Source organism: Phoenix dactylifera, chromosome 14 (assembly GCF_009389715.1).
Source record: "Phoenix dactylifera cultivar Barhee BC4 chromosome 14, palm_55x_up_171113_PBpolish2nd_filt_p, whole genome shotgun sequence".
Lineage (NCBI taxonomy): Eukaryota > Viridiplantae > Streptophyta > Magnoliopsida > Arecales > Arecaceae > Phoenix > Phoenix dactylifera.
The window spans coordinates 456,724-477,779 of record NC_052405.1 but is presented as its reverse complement, the minus strand read 5'-3'; the positions used below and the strand labels follow the sequence as shown (position 1 = coordinate 477,779).

The 21,056-nt window shown below is 37.8% G+C and overlaps 2 protein-coding genes across 6 annotated transcripts; one reads left to right on the top strand and one right to left on the bottom strand.

Moving 5' to 3' along the window:
- Positions 1–779: 779 nt before the first annotated feature.
- LOC103701287 (tRNA nucleotidyltransferase cca2) lies at positions 780–15,188 on the top strand. Its single transcript, XM_008783297.4, has 15 exons — positions 780–1,127; positions 1,956–2,086; positions 2,972–3,089; positions 6,034–6,086; positions 6,804–6,853; positions 6,935–7,033; positions 7,564–7,673; positions 7,836–7,963; positions 8,481–8,547; positions 10,010–10,093; positions 10,904–10,966; positions 11,119–11,263; positions 12,084–12,248; positions 14,507–14,604; positions 14,678–15,188. The coding sequence occupies exons 1-15, from the start codon at positions 822–824 to the stop codon at positions 14,789–14,791; spliced, it is 1,731 nt and encodes a 576-aa protein (XP_008781519.2). The 5' UTR covers positions 780–821; the 3' UTR covers positions 14,792–15,188.
- On the bottom strand, positions 6,113–20,450 carry LOC103701288 (trafficking protein particle complex subunit 12). Of its 5 annotated transcripts, XR_005514630.1 has the most exons (3): positions 19,225–20,450; positions 8,872–8,954; positions 6,113–6,651 (listed from the first exon to the last, which is right to left on the bottom strand). XR_005514630.1 is itself a non-coding variant. In XM_039133209.1 (2 exons), exon 1 carries the CDS (start codon positions 20,390–20,392, stop codon positions 19,232–19,234), a length of 1,161 nt encoding a protein of 386 aa, XP_038989137.1. In that variant the 5' UTR covers positions 20,393–20,450; the 3' UTR covers positions 16,717–17,015; positions 19,225–19,231. The 5 variants fall into 5 exon arrangements, 4 of the variants coding, with proteins under 4 accessions (XP_038989137.1, XP_038989135.1, XP_038989134.1 ...); XM_039133209.1 differs by lacking the exons at positions 6,113–6,651; positions 8,872–8,954 and adding an exon at positions 16,717–17,015; XM_039133207.1 differs by lacking the exons at positions 6,113–6,651; positions 8,872–8,954 and adding an exon at positions 16,717–17,230 and having other exon boundaries at positions 19,225–20,449.
- Between the last annotated feature and the right edge of the window lie 606 nt (positions 20,451–21,056).

The following is a 21,056-nucleotide window of genomic DNA, read 5'->3' as shown; positions in this document are numbered from 1 at the left end:
TGTTTAGCAACTTGAGATTCTAAGTTTTAAGTTATAGACGATACACTCCAGTTATTAGGACCTGGATAATTATAATGCAGGTAAGCGTCATCCGATCCTCTATAAAATGAAAACCGCAACATAACTTGTTTGCAAACGTCATGTTTGAGAAGATCCATGCCAAGAAATTTATACATAAGATTTTTCTAAGTAGGAGCTATCCTGTAAAACATGCATGTTAAGTTTACCTTTAGGTTGGGACACTCGTTGCCGATAGATTTTTGCCTAAAACTCTCTGAAGTAGGTTAATATTGCTAAGTGCCCACAAATGTACCTATTGACAAATGACAATAACGCTGCAAATGGGTTGGGTCGGGTCCTGAGTAACTTCGATCCGATTCGGTTTTTTGTCAATGAGTAAAATTAGGACTCGAACCCAACGTGTTGGGTCGATCCATGCCTACAAATTTTGACCCGACGGGTCATTCGGGTTGGATCCGGATCGGGTCCGAATCCGGATCTGGATCTATGTATTTTTATATTCAAAATTCTACTATGTAATAGTAAATAACATCAAGCAAAAAAAAAATTGTCGAGTCGGGTCTGAGTTCAGGTCGAGATTGGGTGGACCCGATCTGACCCGAAAAATAGAACGGATCTAAATTTAGAACCCGACCCGGCCCCTTGGGTTCTAAAATTGGGGTCGGATTAGATCTTATGTGGGTCGGGTCGGACCGGACCCGACCCATTTGCGGCCCTATTTAACAAAGATCAACAAATATGCGAGGGGAAGCGAGGGTAGAAAAATACCATGAGCAAGTCCGAAACCTATAAAACCCCTAATGGCCCTTCGCCTCAACTCTGCCCGGCTATTAGCTTTCCCAGGCTTAATCAAATTCCTGCCTCTCCGTCTCCTATCTCCCCAAACCCTCCGCTGCCGCCCGGCGAGAAATCTAAGGTTCCGCCTCCGGGGCTTCTATTGCGGCTGTGGAGGCGGTGGTGGAAGCATGGAGGCTCCTATTGTGGTGAAGGAGCGGATCGATCTCAAAGAGAAGGAGGAGAAGATCTTCCGGCGGCTGCTCGATGTGGTTCGCGACTTCAAGTTGGAGACCCAGCTCCGAGTCGCCGGAGGTTGGGTTCGCGACAAGGTTGGGTTTGCATTGATTCTTTTCGTGGTTCCGTTAATTTCTTGTCGTTTTTGCTGCAGCTCTTGATAGGATCAAGAAAAGAGAACTTCTTTAGTTTTCTTGAAGGGAAAGGGTGGAATCAGAAGTTAAAACTTACAAATCTTCTTGTTGTCTAATTTAATTGATAACTGTTATTCGGATTCAATCAAAGTTGGAAGTTTTTTTTTCCTCTTAAACCTATGGGATAGAGAATTTGAATGAGTCTTCTGTACTTTCTTTTTTATGCCCTTATTGAGGATCGTTATCGGTTATTCTTCTTGTCTTCTTGTTCTTCTTGCCCTCATTGTATTAGTGCAGTGAGATAACCTCAACTTCTGTAGGTTCTCGACCCTGTCGATTATCTGGAAATTGGGTTCTTGGCTTCCCTTTTTTCCATTTCTTCTTTCTTTTTTGCCCTTCTTTACTTAGAACTTTGCTATATATGAACCAGTGGTTTTTGAATTTATTGTTCCGTACTCAGCAGAAAAGAGTAAAAAAAAAAAGGTTGGAAAACAGCTTAAAGTGTTGATTTGGTACTGAGTGGCACAGGGTTGATTTGGTACTGGTTCCTATCCTGTAGGCCTGGTATTTTAATCCTTATTAAAACATATGTTATTTATGGAATTTTTACTCTTTCTCAACTTAAAAGGGATAGAGTTATTTAGGAATTTATTGTAATGGTTTATTGTGCAAACTCTATTACATGATTTTATATTTAGTTATTTTTTGCTGCTGTTTTTTTTTCTCCTTTTGTAGTGACACTCTTGAAATTTTACTTTACTGAAAGCCATATATTTCCATATCTTACAGCTTTTAGGTAAGGATTGCTATGATATTGATATTGCATTGGACAACATGCTGGGTCGGGAGTTCTGTGAGAAGGTCAATGAGTACCTGCACTCCATAGGTGAAGAGCAACAAGGAATAGGTGTTATTCAGTGGTACGTATTCTATTATCTGTTATGTCAAAGATTAGGCTAGTTGTCATCTTCCGATATAATTCCATAGCAGTCTGTCTTTATGGATTTCAGTTGTCTGAGTCTTTCTCTATTAGATTGTTTTCTGGAAGGGTAATCATTCAACTAGGGATTAACTAATTCTTTCCTTGAGTTGCTTGAGAACAATGAATGCCAATGAAACTTTGAAGTTGGTTTTAATTCTAGAGGTTGTTGTTATAGACTTTTAAAAAAGATCTTTCCCATGGCATCTTTTGTTGAATCAAGTAAAAAAGGGCGGCCCAATGTACAAGGCTCCTACTATTGTAAGGTAGGGGCAGTGTCAGATGTATGCAGTCTTATTCCTGCGTTTGAAGAAGTTGTTTCTATGCTTTGAACTTGTGACACCTGGTTCACAATAGAGCAACCTTTTGTTGCACCAAGGCCCACCCTCCTTCTTTTGAATCAAATGCTTGGCACAAAATCAAAGTTATAGTTTGTCGGTCTTTTTCTCTTTGTTTAGCAATGGTTTGGTTATCAGACTATTTGTGTATAATTTTGGTTATTTAACTCAAACTATTAGAGGTTTATTAAATTAAATTCTTGTATTAAGCTCCTGTTTTTTTATGGTCAGGTTGGTTACAAGATATCTATTGCAGCATCTGTTTTTTTTATGTACTGTCATCTTACGTTGCCTTTTCACATTGAAATTACTGCCTGTGATATATGTCTTGTTTTCCTTTTGTTTTGTTATATTACTAACACTAGTGGAAAACTTAATTAGGAGGATGAGAATCATTAGTTCAAGTACTTACACTTAATTGTTTAATTTCTATGTATTTTTCTAAAAAAAAACCTGACTATATTTGATGCCATTCTTATTTTTTGCAGCAATCCGGATCAATCTAAACACTTGGAAACTGCAAGAATGCGTATATATGACATTTGGATTGATTTTGTTAATTTAAGATCTGAAACCTATGTTGAGAACAGCCGTATCCCTACAATGGTATCCACAAGCTTCTTTTTTACTAAGTTATTAACAGATATTAGTTTGTTATATCAATGTTTGTATCATGGAATGATGTTTGTATTCACCGGGTTTATATATTCAAGCATTGTACTCATGACATGTTGCATGAAAGTTGATCCTTTTTTCACTTTTAGTGCTAGCCTGCACTTGATAAGTGGATATATGATTATGATGCGCTACATTGCTGATCCATTTTAGTATATTGCTGTCATCATTCATATTGGATTATGTTTAATTTTATCCTTCCTTGTAATGCCATAACTTAAGATTCATAGTAGCAACAAATGGGCTAATGGTTCCCTGCAGCATTTGTTTGCTCCAATGATGTGCAGATACAGTTGAAAGAGAGTAAGAAACATTGGCTCCAATGGACAGAGTCCGTTTAAGAAGTCTGTTAAGAGGAGCTGATTTTCCACTTGATATGTAGGGCTAAGATAGGAAAATAGAGTTATGGTTGTGTGTTTAGAAGGGAAAAAAAATCAGGTATAGAAAGTCAACAAATGGTTCTATATTGTACGTCAACCACTATGCCATATGATCTATCAAGGGTTTAAGGCGATCTATTACTCAAATCTTAACATTGGTATAGGATGCATGTGCCTGTGTTTTTTCATGTTGGCTTCATGTTTAGGGTACTCTACTTTGGCACATGTTGGATGGATTGTAAGAATGGTACCTTCAATATATGCTAAGGTTCCTTATAATATATCACTTGCAGCAGGGTATTATCATTGACAGGATCATGTTAAAGGTTGTCAAATGTATGTTAATGTTTTCTAATGTGGCAGTTTTCACCTCTACTAGTGGTTAAGTTGATTTTTGACAGATGAGATATGCCTTGTTGTTTAGCTTTGTTTATTGTGCGTATAAGCTAAAGGTCTGCATTCTGCTTCCTCATCAATCACTCCTTGAAAGATCTGTTTGTGTGGGTAAATTTTGAAACAATTTCTCAGAAGCCTTTCATACATGACAAAGAAAAGAATGGCATTTATGCACAACTTATGGTTTTATTTTTTTCCTTATCAAAACAATGTACGGAAAAGTCAAAGTAGCCACCATGCAGAACAGAAAAAAGACCTTCAAATACATGCAATGGACAATATTTATCCACTTGTTTCACAATTGATTTATTAGGCTTACTTTTAGTTCATTTTCTGGTCGGGAAATGTAATTTTCCTTGTTGATTTAGTTGCTATAAGGTATCAATTTAAAGTAAACATCAGGAGCCATCTCACAAAATAAAGGCCTTGACCAACTCATTTAGGTGGTCCTCTTGATCATAGTTTACAAACGGTTCTTGTCCAAGGCAAATGCAAGATGTTTTCAAGTCCAAGCTTTAACTAGCTTATTTGGGTACTTTGTTTGTCCTTCTTGTGATTCTTTGCCAAAGCAAATAAAATCAATAGTTCTGTTGAAAGTATAGGCATAAAAATTAGGGTAATTGTGCAATGTTGATGAAGAGCTTGCTGATGGATTTTAATATATCCAACTTTTTGATCACACTAGTAAAACGCTCGTGCCATGCATGTGGCAGACCCTCTACTCAGGTTTTTTAGAACATCTAGTACTGCTTGCATTTATCACTTTGCTCCAATTTTCCACCAGTCGAGAGAGTTTTCACTCTCATGTTTCTAGAAAAAAGTTTGGACAACAAAAATTGATTATGTCAAGTACATAATTGGTATTTCAGGACCTAATTTGTTCTTCACAATAGAACTCATTAAGTAAATGCTCAAGAGTTTCTTTTGAATTTTCTTTTTCTTAGAGGAATATAATGCCGAATCATCACATGGATGATAAGGAAACATTTTCTGTCATGCTTGTTTACTTGTTTCTTTGCACTATTGCTATCTTTCCACTATTATTGCCTCAGATAAGGCATTAAAAATTAATCCCTATTCACAAAATTTCTCTACCTTATACGCCATAATTCAATTGAGTAATGTATAGAAAAGGTAACAATAGTCGGTGCAAGACTATCTAACACAATTAAAAATAAAAAGGGAAAAAAACTGTGTAGTGCAACAAAAAAAGACATGAAAGTTAACAAATTCAAGCTCTTCTTTGGATCGCAACCATGATAAAAATACTCCCTGAGTTGTTGAAAATTTTCAATTTATTCATGATTTTTTCTTGGACTAATGATTTTACAAATTGTTCTTGGTTAATTGAACAAATTATTTTTTTTTTGAAAATTCACTAATTATTCAGCTTATGCTTGTATAATATTCATGAATAATTCAAGTTGTAATCAGTGTTAGGAAGAAAAGATGATGCTCTTTTATGTTCTTCTTCTTGTTGGTGGTGGTGCAATTATTTGTTGTTGTCAATTTTCTTACATGTTTGCCTTAACGATGATGCTTTTGTTAATATATCAACCTTTTCTTCTTCTTTTCCAACTTTGAGTTGTCCAAATACATTTTTTTGTTATATTTTCCATGTTTCCTCGATTCAAATATTTAAGCCTAGTCAAATAGCTTAAAACACATAAATTGTGACTCTGATAACAATCTTTCACCACCCCTCATCATCCAATCATCATCACCCAAACCTTTTCCTCAAATACGGCAATGGGAAATGGGGGCTTGCGAACCTTTTCCTTGAATAAGGACTAGCATTAGATTCATCTATATTATATAGCCAATAATACCTGTAATTGTTCTTCTTTATTATGCAGTGAGAAAGGTTGAATGCTTTCATTGAATTTTATAGGACCATTTTAGACAAGTCATGGAGGACAACCAAAGCCTAGCACTATTTGTTTTTAGGAGTACTGTAGATTCCTTGTTTTGCAGGACTGTCAAATATAGTTATACCATTTCCAGTGCATGGTTAGAATTATATATTTCTTTTTTATAATTATATTTCCATGATGATTGTCTTGTTTCATGTAATTATTAATGTTATATTGTGTGAGTAGAAATTTGGAACCGCCAAAGAAGATGCATATCGGAGAGATCTGACCATCAACAGGTAAGCAAATTACAATCCAAGAGAGTCATGTTTTCTATGTCATGTAGATATGAATCCTATCAACAAACAATTAAAAAAACAAACTTCGTATAGAAAATGGTGTCAGAAATTAATGAATGAGAATTGGAAGGTAATAGCCTTGAGATCATGTCATCTGAATCCGAAGGTATTTATTATTCTCTTTATATATATGGCTATGCCATATCATCTTGCAAGTATACATATCAAAAAATTTGCTAATAATGAATTGTTGGTGGTAACAACTTTTCAGAATAAATCTTCCTTGGTGGATACCATGAATATTTGATGCTTTGACTGCTTTCTAATCTTCCATTTTTCTTGGGTCTATGGTGTTCTTGTGGTGTTGCCCAGTGAGAATGTTGACATATCATGATTCTCTCTCCAGATAACTTAAAATTTTTGGCTTATATTTGTAGTTAGCAATTTTATGATTAGAAATGTCTTCCAATCTTTGTATCTTTTGAATTTGTTCTATCCTTGAGGATATCTTCCATATCTTCTTCGATAGCTTTGTCTCTCCCTTGTGAATATCCCAATGTTCCTCCTGGAAAACACAGGCACCAGAATTTAGTAATATTCATGCATACGATAACAAACTTAAGATATTATACTATTATATCTTAAAATTCTAGAACTATTTTTCTGCTCTCTTTAGATTCTTTCCAATTGTTATGATAAAGTGTTTTACTTTGGCAGCTTATTTTATAATATCAACACTGATTCAGTTGAAGATTTTACTGGACGAGGTTGGCTTCCTTTTGCCCCAGGTGATCGATCTTATTTGGTTGCTGCTTCTATTTGCAATTGAAATTTTATTTTCTATTCAGGTGTTCGAGATCTGAAGACTGGGTATATTGTTACTCCTTTACCTCCAAAGGATACCTTTTTGGATGATCCCCTTCGAGTTCTTCGTGCTATCCGCTTTGGTACTTATAAAATTTCTTAGAATCTTAATTGCTTGACTTCAAACAGATGATTTAAACTAGGCATGCTTTCTTAGAAATACTGTCATGTGACTTCTTGATCGTAACTATCATATTTATGTCTTTGCCTGCGAGGTAAACATGAATCAGTTGCTGAAATTGAGTTTTCCCTATTTTTTTTGCCATCTTTTTATTTCTTCAAAGAGAAGAAAAATTCAACTATTGATACAAGGTCATGAAGGGCTAACGAGTGTATTTTATTGGTATTTAGTGGCATAAGCTGACAGTAAATGATTGAATTGATTAGATCAATAAAAAAGCTATTTCAAGCTTTAGAAGATTAGATCTGATGTCTGTTGAGTATATGCATATTAAATTATTTGTTTTCAAGGAATTTGCTTATTCAAATTTTCTCATCATTTGAAAAGCATTAAAATCAAAATCATGGCTGCAATGTTTTTAATTTCATTGGTGACTGTTATTGAGTAATGCTCTGATATAAAAAAATCTGTTCTGATTTATTATTGCCTCAGGTGCTAGGTTTGGTTTTGTATTGGATGAAGATCTAAAAAAAGCAGCTTCAGATGAGGAAGTGAGAGCTGCAATTGCAGATAAAATCAGCAGAGAGCGTATTGGCCATGAAGTATGCCTTTTTCTTGATCTGCTATTCAGGAAACAGTCCAGTGGAGTTGCATCATATCTCTGCTGTGCTTTAGGGTCCCCTTTTTGTTATTTCGTTATTCGATGCAAATTATATATGTGAAATAAGATATTCAATAACTTTTTTCTTGCCACTTTTGCACAGGTTGATCTCATGTTTTCTGGCAATCAGCCCATCAAAGCAATGACCTATATTTGTGATTTACAATTGTTTTATGTTGTCTTCACATTTCCTGAGAATCCTCAGCCATCAGTAGTCGAAGGATGTGATAGGTTGGTGTTTCTAAGAAGATTTACTTCTGCTTGCTTATGACACTTACAGTTATAGACAACTTATATTTGGAAGGATATGTACTCTGTCCCACCAGCTTGTTCATACTTTGATTATTAGAATATCTTTTAATTTTTTTATGATGCTTTTTTGTTCATTTTAGTACTTAAATATAAATCAGGCATAGATAGCTTTTTGCATGTTCCATTTTGAACTAATACTTTCAAATTGTTTGCATTATACACATGCAAGGTAGCTTATAATAAATATGATTGAACCTTTGATTGCTATATTATGATTTGTTATCTCAAATGTATTGTTGAAAAACTCCTTTTTCCCCCTAATTGGTGCAATATGTTTATTGTGAAATTCATTGTACATTCTCACACTCATTTTAGATCATTTCTAAGTTATGTGCCCGTTGTTCCTTCATCTTGTTGCTTCCTTGGGAACTCAATTTTTGTTTGTTAATAAAATGTTGCTGTTCTCTTTGTTAATATGCTCGCTGTTTATGAGCAGGCATTGTGTTTCATATATGGATGCTGCATGGAATCTTCTGCAATCAACTGGTTACTCCATACTCAGTGTATGTCAATCATAGATGCCCTCCTAGCAGCAAGAAGCACAACTAAGATCACATCATGCTTCATGTTCTATCATTAGTCTTTTCTGTCTAATGCAAGTTTGGTATCATAGATAAGTCATGCATATATCACTTGTTTTTGCTGATATATTCACATTTCAATTACATATGATCTTATTTAATTTGACTTCATTCGTTCTTTATATCATGCTGCTATAGACACTTGTGTGCATATTAATTGGGACAGATCATTGTCTTCTGATTAAGAACATGAAATTGAAATGTTTATGAAAACAGAGATATGCAACGAAAAGTAATCTGCCTTACCCTTTTTGTCACAGGAATTTGACATCCAGTCCTTTGACTGCTATTTTATGTTTAGTCCGTATGAAGCATTTTACCCTTTGTTCCTGTTCACAGTTGGGCAGACACACAGTTAGTCCTGTGTCTGTACATTATATATATTTTGTACACATTTATGAACAGTGCCAGGGATTAAACATGGTAAATGGTCTTTGAAATTAAGAAGCGGGTATAAAATTATCAGGAAACAGGAATTAAACATAAAAGGTCAGTCAATCCGGTAGGCAGACCTGAACTATCTCTGTTGTCAACCTATTTCAAAGTTTACCAGGGATAATTGTACTTGGTAGGTCATTCCTTGATCTAATTAACTTGGAGAGAAAAAACAACGTATGCCATATTATGAGCATCTATGCGAAAAATTTCAAATCTCCATAAACGTGTTGCAGTAAAGAAGTAATGAAATGTATAACTTATAATTTCTGTGGTGAGTGTCATTAGGACTTGGTGGGGCATATGGTTTCTTATTCTTTTTGTTCTTTTATTTGTCAATGGAAAACAATTTTATCATGAAGATACAATTAAGGAAAAGTAGTTTTAATCAGCAGTAATGTCAAAAATCAGGTGAGGGAGAAACTTGAAAAATTACAAATGATGAACCAAGGTATGTGCCTGTACTGGTTTAGACACATTTATAAGGATACAAGCTTCCCTGAATTTATATTGGAGCAGGTGGCCTTTAAAATTAATGAATTCAATCATTTTTCATTCTTCTCTATTTTAAGCAATAGTAAAAACGTCTCTAGTAGCTTTACACCTGAGTGATTTTTTCTGTACGTTTATTTTAATTATTGTTTCTGGAATCTGAGCCGGCTATACATAAACAATCTTTTCTCTAATTCATTGATGAGTAAATCTTTCCCCTTTTTATACCCTTGTGAGAAGAAATTAAGAGGAAACAAAATATAATTTCTATGTTTCATATGTCCTTACAGTTTCACCCATAAATAACTGCGGTGCCATCCTTCATACAAAATCAAATTTCTGCAATAAGATATAATTTATTAGACTTCTCAATGTCATGGAAATGACTGTTACACATTTGTTTGCCTGTTATTTATGTCTCTTTGGTTTTAACACTTAGCTGACATTCAACTTTCAGGATGAACAGCGAAGGCTCTATCTGTATGGGGCATTGTTTCTTCCAGTAAGAAATACCATATATGAAGATAGAAAATCCAAAAAGGTGAATTATTTTTCTATTTGATATAATGATAAAGACCATGTTTGTTATAATTAATATTCATCTAATTTCTATATACTATGAGGTTTATTAAACAAGAAAGAATTCTCTCGGATGTTCAATTTTTGTCGTCAGGATGAAGTTCTATTAACTGTTAAAAGACAAATATTTGAATAAAACTCGTGTCCTTTACCTTGATCATAAGCAACATGCCTCATCCTGTATGAAAGACATTGACTAAATGGATCAAGGCATGATTCGTCAAAGTTCTACCTTAATTATATCTAAACAGTCTTATCCAGCATAATGGCATTATCTTAAGTGAACTAAGTGAGTTAACCTGAACCTGTGGGTTGGATGACTGGAATCACTTGCCTGTGTGGATTTAGCTAATCATTAGGTGTTGAAAGCAACACAAGTTTGTGGTTTACAAGTTCTTTTTGGGCTGCTTTGCATGTTTATTATTTTGTTTGTACTCTCTTTTTTTCAGGGATTAATTTGAGAATTGTTTTCCTATGTCCATTTATTTTGTTGCTGAGCTGCCATGCTCAAATGGAGTTGTTGTTTCTTTTTAGGGTTGGGTTGAGTTAATGCAGGGAATTTTATTTGTTTCCTATCCTTCTTACTTTTTGGACCAGAATAATGGAGACATCATTGTGCCACCATTATCGATTTCTTTAATCACTTTAATCATGGTGATTTTGTAGCAATCTTAGCCTGGAATTGTTTCATTCTTTTTTTATTATTCTTCCAGGAACAAGAATTTGTATCCTGTGTAAATCTATCAATTAATATGGGTAACTTGATTTACAGATTCCTGTTGCCAGCTATATCATTCGAAATTCACTCAAGCTGAAAAATAGTGATGCTGAAACTGTATGTCATATTCTTATCTCCTAATCAAGCTTCATTTTCAAATAGTCATCATCTTTTTTTTTCCTTTTTAAACCATAAATATGCTTGTGCTTAACCCATCTGCAGATACCATCCTCACTTTAATTTGTTGTGGCATATGACTTGTTTTGTAGGTTATGAGTTTACATGGTGCCTTGGAGAGATTCTTTTCCATAATTTCTTTACTGGAGTCAGATGGAGATTCCAAAATTGTCGAAGTAAAGCTGGAGGATGAATTCCTTGACATACCATTCGATTCTAGAATACGAGTTTTGGCAGGTTATCGTGTGTTTAACTATTTACCCTCATGCAGCAACTTATCTTTATCAATGGTTCTTTTTGAAAGTGTCATGTTCCTTTTGCACTAGTAACTGATTTCTTTTTTTCTTTTGTTTTTCTTTTTTTGTCCGCTCTTTCAGTTAGCATTTCAGTTAACAATCTAGGGACAGATGATAATTATCTTTCTGTTTAATTCATTGATACCAATTCACGAGACTATGAGTGCAATTACAATATGGTCCTTGACAACGAAAATCATTATTATTATTCTGTCTTTATCAATAAATGTTAATTCCTGCTGGTCAAACATTTGAGTTGAAATCAACAGATGCCATGAATTCAAATGTATGGCTAAATTAGTGATTTTGATATTTGAGTTACCAATATTTGGCACATTTTTTTTTAATATTGTTGTGTTGTTTATGCTTTAGCTTGTCGCAGCATTGTCTAATTTTGCATACTTTGGCTTGTGCTTGAAGAGCTGTGTTTTTCATTAGATGTTATTATTTTGACAGTTTACATGGTTAACTTAGATTTGATATTGATTAGAATTTAAAAGGTGAATAGCTGTGTCGCGAACAGCAAATTAGAAATTTGTAATTGATTATGAATAAGATGTGCCATGATATAATTGATTGAGATTGTCACTCGAAAATTTTTAGCAGGCATTTTGGGTCCATGAAGTTTATTCTTCTTTTTCAATAAACATGGTAGCAAATTTTGAGCTTGAATTTTGGAATATGTTGTCAACCTGTTTAACATTCAATAACTGTTTTATTTTCTTGAAGCTGATTTGGTATTTGGCATTTAACGTGCACAGGATTGCTTCTGCGGAAAATAAAAACTTTTTGGCGTGTTGCCTTGTTGTTGTCCGCTTTATTATACCCCAAAGTTGACCATGCGGGTGGTCCTTTGACCAACGACTTTGAAACAGAAAGAAGCAGAGAGATTTTTGTTAGCATTGATAGAGCTATATCTAAATCAGGTGACATTGCATTTCTATTTTATCTGTTACTTATGCCTTATGCTGGTTTTCAATGCATATGTAGGTCCAAAAGAGTCAAAATCTGTCATTTATTTCATGCATAATATGTTGATATTTGTGCCAGTAACTTTTTTTGTGATGGTGGTCCCAAAGTTGTCTTACTGATGTAGAAGAGTAATTATTGACTTTAGTGCCAATTAGCATAGCATGATCCTATCAGCACCTCTCGCTAACATGGTACTAGCTTTGTTCTGGTACTTATTATGCAGCAGTATCAATGCATGCTAAGCTTAATGCAGCACAATATTTGCCATGGGCTATGCCAAGTTGTTATGCCATTGGCATGTGATAGTTCAATCCTTGGTGCTACTTGGTCTAAGGTGTTGGGAGAAAATGTGGTGTAAAGGGTTCCATTAAACCTTATCTTGTCTCCATCCATCTTCATTGTAACTTAGTTCCTCAGTTCTTAATTGTATCATCACCTGATAGGAACAAATTAAAGTATGGTGATCCTTTGTTTTTGGTGAATTGAATCTGAATAGCTTTATAGAGCATTTGCCAGTATTGGAGTCAGGAAGCATTCGAACATGATGGACCTTTTTTCCATTTAAGTCTACTATCATTAGTTGTGTCTCTTGTTCTGCCATGCTTCACTATAAATCCTGGCAAATTATGATGCTGTGCAAGTATCTTACAATAACTCCTTCCCAGATTGTTGATATTTCATCTCTAGTTCACCCTCTTTTGGTAATTTTACAAAAGAAAAGCAAAGCAAAGTTGAAATAGAAAAGCAGAAGTGATCTATGTCCCAACCCCAAACACCCTGGTCTGTCTCTTCTCCCCTCCAGTTCTCACCTCTTCCCCCTCTTCCTAGGGCTTGTTCCTAGAGCTTGCTCCTCCTCCGAGCTATCTCTACACCCAATAGCATCCTCTGCCCCCTCTCTGGCCCCGGATTGTCCTCATCCTCTCTCATGTGAGATTTCCCTTAAAGAAGCCAAATGTTTAGGAAAAAAAATGATGCCTTCTAATGGATGTAGGAGCTTGGAGGCTTCAGCAGTCTCAACTACCATAGGCAGTAGGAATTTAGTGCAGTCCAACAGATGTACTTTGTGCTAAAGGGAGTTTAGGGTACCAAGAGATGAGTTTAAGTTGGCCTTGGAAGCGAAGTAGTGCAAAAGTCATTGGTGACTTATCTCTTAAATAAGAAATGATGGACGCCAAGCAAGTGAAAACTGAGACTGTCAAAAATTTATTATAGAGCATGGAGGAGTTTTACAGTGGCAGCAAATGGTAACACATTGAATTGGAGAAATCAATTGCCTTTTGGCATGGGAAAAAAGGATGGATTTGCGAATTGTATTGAAGATATTTGAAAAGGAGATCAATAAAGTAAAGCAAAAGAATGGTGGATATGTTGAATTGAAGAGAGCGGCAAGGGAAGAAAATTCCAAGTAAAGGTGTATATTGGAATAACCACCTTGCAGAGTGATGAACAAGAATATGAATGTCTTAAAGTCAGTGAAGTTGCATTGCTCAGTGGTGTGAAAGATCTAAAGAGCTTGCTTGCTGCAAAATTAACTGTTTGAGTCGAGTAAAACTTTCACCTCATTTGAAGCTGAAATATCAGGCAACCAAAAGGCATTGGTGACTATTTGCAGCGGCAATTAGGAATGACATGATTGTGCGATGGAATGGTGAGGCCCACAATGTGTAGGTGTTTGATTGGAAGCTGCAAACAGAAATATTGATTTTTGCATAATCGGTAATTCCTCTGATTTGAGGTCAGCTTCCTTGGTTATCATGGATGATACAGTCCACTATGTTTGTATTGATGAAACTCTATTAGATGGCAAGGGGGCATCTTCTTACGAGGTCGTAGAAGAAAAGGGCAATTTTTTGGAGTAAGAGACATGCTGAGGAAAAACAGCTTCCACAGAGAGAATTTGTATCCTTAGGATTTTCTTAATACAAAGCGTGGCAGAATTTGTTCATGTCCTCAAGAAGCTTGTAGGTGTAATTCACTATTTGAGAACATGGACAGATGAAATGCCGATGTGGTACTATTGGGGTCTTCCTTTCAAAACAAACATTCAAGGCTACTTTGTTATATAAATGTATTGATAATATTTATCAGAAAATCTCTTTTTGCATTTTCTTCGCCCCACATATTCACTAGACATATTTGTTATTTGCTGATGATTTTCTTCTTTTTTTTCGGAGGGTAGCTATTTGCTGATGATGTCAGATGTGTCTTTCAGGTCTTGATAATGTGTGGGAAATGAAGCCATTGCTTGATGGGAAAGCAATAATGAGTGTTTTGCAGCTTAAATCAGGAGGTCCACTTATCAGGGAATGGGTAAGATAAATTATTCTGCATCAAATTTAGCTTTCATACTTTAATTGCTTACAGGTCGTTTCCCCCTTGACAGCAAGAACGGCTGATCAAATGGCAACTTGCTCATCCAGAAGGAACTACAGACGAGTGTCTTGATTGGATGAAGCAGTCACAAGCAAAACGAGTGAAGCTGGATTGTTGTGCTTGAATATAACACAATCTAGTAGCCTGGTTCTTGTCTGCTTATCCTGTAGGGATTGTGGCAAACGGCATTTTTATTCCAGTTGTCACTCGTATGCTGATTTAACAATTCACACTTTGGTGTTTGGAGATCTTTGGTTCAGAAGGCATTGATGTTTGCTAGTGCATTGTCTGCACAACTGGTCTCCAAATTCAGATTTCTCAACCCTAATTTAGACGCATCAAGTGCTTTGGCCAACTACTTCTGTATGATTTTAAATTAATTGCTTATTTTTGTTTAGAAGGTAAGACAAGAGCATAGGTTAAGATAAAGAATGTATAATTCCTACTTTGTAAATTGCTGAGAAGGCAAGTGGGAATGCAATTTTACAAGGGATTTAAAAAATATGATAAATTATGTTTCAGGCCCAATCTCATTAAGTTAATGATCTTTCATAGTCTTGGTTTCGGATGTGTATGTGTGTGTCTGTTGTGTGGTGCCAGAAGAAAAGGCCTAAACATGAGTTAGTTTAATTCAATCATCCCTTTTCCAAACTCTGCCTGTGGCATGTCTTTAAGAAGTCTGACGGCCAATATTACAGTCGCAGGTCACCTCAATCTGCTCCCTCAGGATTTTTGTACTATTTTCCTTTTTAAGATCCTCAGCTGCTGGATGATCACCAAAATTTATTGTTTTCTACAAGTTTGATCCTATCATGCTTACGAGTTATATTGCAGTCTAGGCAACTTTTCAGCAAAGCATTTATCCTTTCACATTTTTGAGTCGATCATATCTGATCGATAGCCTAGCCATCTTCAGCAGGCTTGGCAGGAAGACTTTGAAGTGCACGGGTAATGTGGTGTGAGATGTCTTTGAAAACAAACTACTGCCTGTATTTGTTCTTTGACTCCAGTTAGTTTACCTTATGGTTGAAACACCAAAATCATCAAGGATTCTAAGCCCAGCTGTCTCCCCTGAGGACTCCAAGAGGATGCATCATCGCCTTGCCATTTCAGCAAGAAATGTGTGGAAGAAGATCGTTCGTGCTGCAAACAATTGACGGTCACATTCAATCATGGAGTCTTCTGTCAAAACTAGTTCCATATTCTTTATAAATTGTTAGGATGGGTTTCATCTGCTCACCTGCCAAAACTGGTTGCACAAGTCAAAAATATTGATACGCTGAAATCCAGCTATTCCTATAGTTCATATTCCGAATGGTGAGTTCCTACTGGTACCGGCAGCACGTTGCCGAGACTAGTTCAGAAGGAAGCATATGGTCACACTGGTATCGTTTTGGAGGTTTTCAAGTGCGAAGGAATATGATTGATGAGAAACTGGAGATGTTCCACTGGACACCATCAAACCCCCTCTGCTGACCATCGCAATCGAATCGCCCACCCCACAACCGCTACCAGCCAAAAGCCATGGATGTTGTTCTCCATCCCTCCTGTCCATCGCCCCCGTTCCCTCAGCTTATTTCCATAATCAAAACCTCAAGGTTAGTAAGATTGAAGGCGTGGGAATGACGAGGACAGCAGCACCAGCGGATGCCTCAGTAAACACGGGGTTATGAACTCCCTGAAGCCATACAAGACCATGGCCATCACCGACCCCATCATCCGAGAAGGTTATCCGAGGTTAGCGTGTTTTCATTCTCTCTTCTAGAGATCAAAGATGGGGTGATGATGGTCGGACGAGTTCACAGCGAGCGAGCTGATTTTGTGATGGCTCAGTGTCAAGCTTGTTTAGGATGCATATTTTGCTTATAATTGCTCTGGTCATTCCATTCTGGGTTGTTCTTGCTCATCGATCTGGATTCCCTGGAATATTCACTCATTTTTCTGTACAGGTTAGTACTTCCATCCAAAATGGCTAGGTTGGCTGATGCAGTGATAATTCCCACCAGCATATCAGATAATTTTCTTTCGAAAAAAAACCAAGTCCCTTGCTTCAAACTCAATGAAAAGTTGTGACTGCTGATTATTAGTTCATCATCCAATCCTACTGGATCTGTTTATCCCAAGGAACTAACTGAGGAAATTGCTATTATAGTATTTTTTTCTAAAAAAACACAAACTTCAGGATCGAAGGGTTGCAAACATGCCAGATCAACTAGTTACATCATCAAAATGCAGCACATCATCCACTGGTCTGGTCATACATATCGCACCTAGCTATTCATTTTAGCCATGTCCACCATATTCATGATTGCCGCTGCTGCCATGACCATAACAAAGTTTGTGCTGGCCTAATAATATAGGAGGGATCTTAGGAAAGAGGGAGTCAAAAAAAACAAAGATAGATAGAGAGAGAGAGAAGACAGTTTGCTCTAACAGAGTGCACAGCTTTGCATTGCAATGCTTTTGGTAATGGGATTAATAAATAAAGCTAAATCCAGCAGCTTGCATTAGCGTATATTTCATTTCGACTAGCAAAGCCCCCATGCCAAATGTACATGTACACCTAATAACAACAAAACATATTTGTGAATGTTTATAAATGTGTTATGAACCTATATGCAAATATATATTATTTCCATAGCGGCTAGAAGTTTTGATATGTATGTCGACGCTCACCATTTTTTTCCTCTTTTTGAGAAAATCCATGACAAACAAATCATCTAAGCTATAGCACATTGCAATACAAAAACCAAGAAATATCATCTAGTTGCTTACATTGATATCTAAACTATGGCGTATATTTCATTTCTGTTTTGTAAAGCAGAATAATAATGACAAGGAGGCATCACCAGTGGCACTAATGTATGATACTCTGAAACAACTGTTCTGGAAAGCAGAGTGGCTCAAGAATCTCTCAAAACAAGGGGAAAAAAATTAACACAATTCATTGTTTTTTCCTTCACTTTTCTGTTGAGTGTGAAGGTGTGTTTGCAGCTACGCCAATGTCACTTGGCCCCACAAAACAGCCATCATCTTCTTTGTTGCCGAGCAATCATTCTGTACCATTAGGGTGTATAGCATAACTGATTATAATCATGATATATGCATGGATCCTTTCACATTGGAAGGGGAAAAAGAAAGAATCAATTTGTTGGTTTATTTGATCAATGCAAGAATTACTGTATCTGAACGTAATACATTGCATCTTTATCTTGAATATCAATGGACTAAGCTAGTGTACAATTACCTATGCTTCCTTTTAAAACAGCACGAGTGAGTGATAAGCTGTTCAGACACTTCTAGTTGTCAGAAGGAATTGACAATTTGTCCCCAATTGTTATTTATGTTTTAGTGATAACAGGAGCCGTAGTACTACCAAATAGGCGCATTTGGTTGTCGCATACAAAATTGATCCATCGGTGCTGCCATTAAAAACCTCTAAATTGGTGTCCAAATCCTACACAAGGCAACATTAGACCAGATAGTAGCTTGCCAATGTAGAGAATTCTATCCCTTACTTTGTATGGTTTACCTTAAGTCATTATTTGGGATCTCTCATTGTCAACGATAATTTTGAAAATGTGTTCAGAGGAAACCTAATTATAAAGTGGGTGTTAAAAAGAGCATTCTTTAGCTCCTTTTCAGAAAGCTTATTTTCGAAACATTGATGGTGTACAAAACCTCAAATGAGTTTTGTGGAAGAATCCCATAGTTTGATAATAATGTCGTGAATGTTCATTACGTTTCTTGCTTTTCCTCCTTAGGGTTCATGTCTTGGCATATATTTCTTGAAGATAATATTGATGCCTCAATCCAGACTATGCTGTAAGACAACAACATATATTATTATTATTGCAGTTGAATGATGAGTTACAATTTATCGGTTTTCATAATTTTTCTACATGCAGCAAGTTCCTGATTAATGGATAAAGTTTTTTTTCTATCTTTTTCATCTTCTGAGTAGTATTTTTTGAGTCCCGACTTATTTTTGACTAAACGAATAGCACTGCTCGAAAACCCCAAAACTTTGCAATCTTCCCTATTGAACTTATCTAAATTACAACAAGACTGGAGCTAAAACAAATGTGCTTCGATACAAATATGTGAATCTAATTCAAATGCTTACTCGTTGACAGAGAGAAACTATTTATACACCTCCCAAGTGCCTTAATAATTTGCAACCTGGTTTCACCTTATACCACAAATGCAAGTAGGTCATCGTACCAGCCACCCCATAATAACATGATACTTAGCCATAGTAATTCCTGAAGTTTCAAACCAGATTTTTATTTTTTTTGATGATGATGAAACAGATATCTCTTACTATTTTCTAATGCACTCCTACCTCTAAGCCTATGATTAGGTTTCTTCAAAGGGCATATAATTGTAAGCTCCAGCACAATCAAATCTAAAAGAAGTATTCTTAAGCAGGATTCGAGCAAAAAATCTGGCATCACTTCATAGCTTATTAGACAATAATATAAGAAACTCACAACTGAATCCAAGAAAAGAATCAAACATCCAAATTCAAGGAATGTACTAGGGACAAGACAATACCTTTAAATCAGATTCGAGTGCAAGATGGATCAAAATCATCAGGTGCGACTCGAGCGATCCAATTGCTGAGACTCTTTTTGATCTCCCCATTGTTGACATAAGCAAGCTCATACATACTACAGAGATTCACAATCACGGTCTCATTCACAGCAGCCGTGGGCACCCTCTCCAGCGCCCCCTCCAACAGCTTGATCGCATCCGAAAGATCCCTCGAATACATGAGACACAACGCCTTGTTGTTCACCGCCACCACATCCCCCGGATCTCTCTCGATACACTCATCGTACTCCCTCGCCGCCGACGCAAAGTCCTTCGCCACCAAGAACCCCAGCGCCCGGTTCCTCCCCACCAAATTCTCGAACTCCACCCCCATTTCCTCACTCCTCAACCCCTCCACCTTCGCAAACGTAGCGTTGGCTCCATCGAGGTCCCCAATTTGGAGCTGGATGTAGGCCAGTCTCGAGAGGAGCACCGGATCGGAGGGCGATCGGACCAGCAAATCGCAGATCAGCACCAGGGCGACGTCGAACTCGCGGTGGCAGAAGTGGTTGCAGATGAGGGAGCTCATCACCAGCACCTCCCTCCTCCGCCACCGATCGGCGGCGAAGGAGGAGTCTTTCTCCTCCGACGGCCGTTGGTGGCCGCGGTTCTTGGAGCGGACGAAATCGAGGAGGGAGTAGAGACGATCTAGGGTTTCGGGGCGATCACCGAGGGACTGGGGGAGGCTGGCGTAGAGGAGGCGGAGGGAGAATGGGAGCATGGAGCCCTGGCGGCCCGGGTAGAGATGGGGGTAGGACTCGAAGAGGAAGCGGGGGGAGCCGAAGGGGTCGGGGGAGGTGGGGAGGGGTTGGAGGGAGTCGAGCTCGGCGAGGGCGTCGGCAGGGCGGCGAAGCTTGAGGAGGGCAAGGGCGGAGAAGGTGAGGTAGACGAGGTGATCATGGGGGCGAGAGAGGAGTGAGAGGGAGCGGGCGCGGGCGACCTTGTCGAGGACGGAGCGCCACTGGCCGCGGGCGGCGAGGTCGTGGAGGGAGTCCACCTCGTAGCAGAGGTCGTCCGATGGGGAAGGGGCGGAGGCGGCGGGGGAGAGGAGAGGGTCCGAGACGGCTGGAGTTGGTTGGGTCGCCGGAGGAGCCTCACCTCCGCCGCTGGCGTCGGGTTCTTGATCCATGAAAGCGATGGATTCTGGAGAAAGGGATCGAGAGAAACCGGAGAGCAACTGAGAGGAAGAAGGATTTGTAGTGGGCTGGGACGAATTATGGGCTGTTCCCGAACAAAACGTTAGGCCTATCAGCCCAATCCACTTGGTTTGATGTAACGGGCTAATTATGGAATAGGGCTTGGATGGGCATTGTCACCAATACGCACATATTGCTAACCATTACTACGTGGATCTATATCTTATCTTGATATGTTATACTAATGCATAACGAGAACCCACGCCACATCCATCGAACATTCCACCATATGGCAAAAAAGGTTATACCCTTTGTTGTGGTTCAAATATGGCCCGAGGGTGACCACGCCGGAGGAGTCAAGGGAGCTGCCAATGAGTGGAAGAAGAGGACAAGCGCCACCTCCCGCGCGGCGGCGGACCTGCACAAAGCCTCACCGGTGGGGTTCCGGTGAGAGCCCTCCGATGCTCAAGTTAGAGAAGGATATATTTGGTCCAGCCAAAAAGTCCTCTAGGTGTTACATGACGGGGCTCTTTATAGTTCCTATAGGGCGTCTAGGTGGCGGAGGTATGGCCTATCCCATCATAAGTGGGGATGGCACGCAGCCAGAGCTTGCTTGTGGTACACGGTGCAGCCCGTCCTTATAAGTGGTAAGGCGTT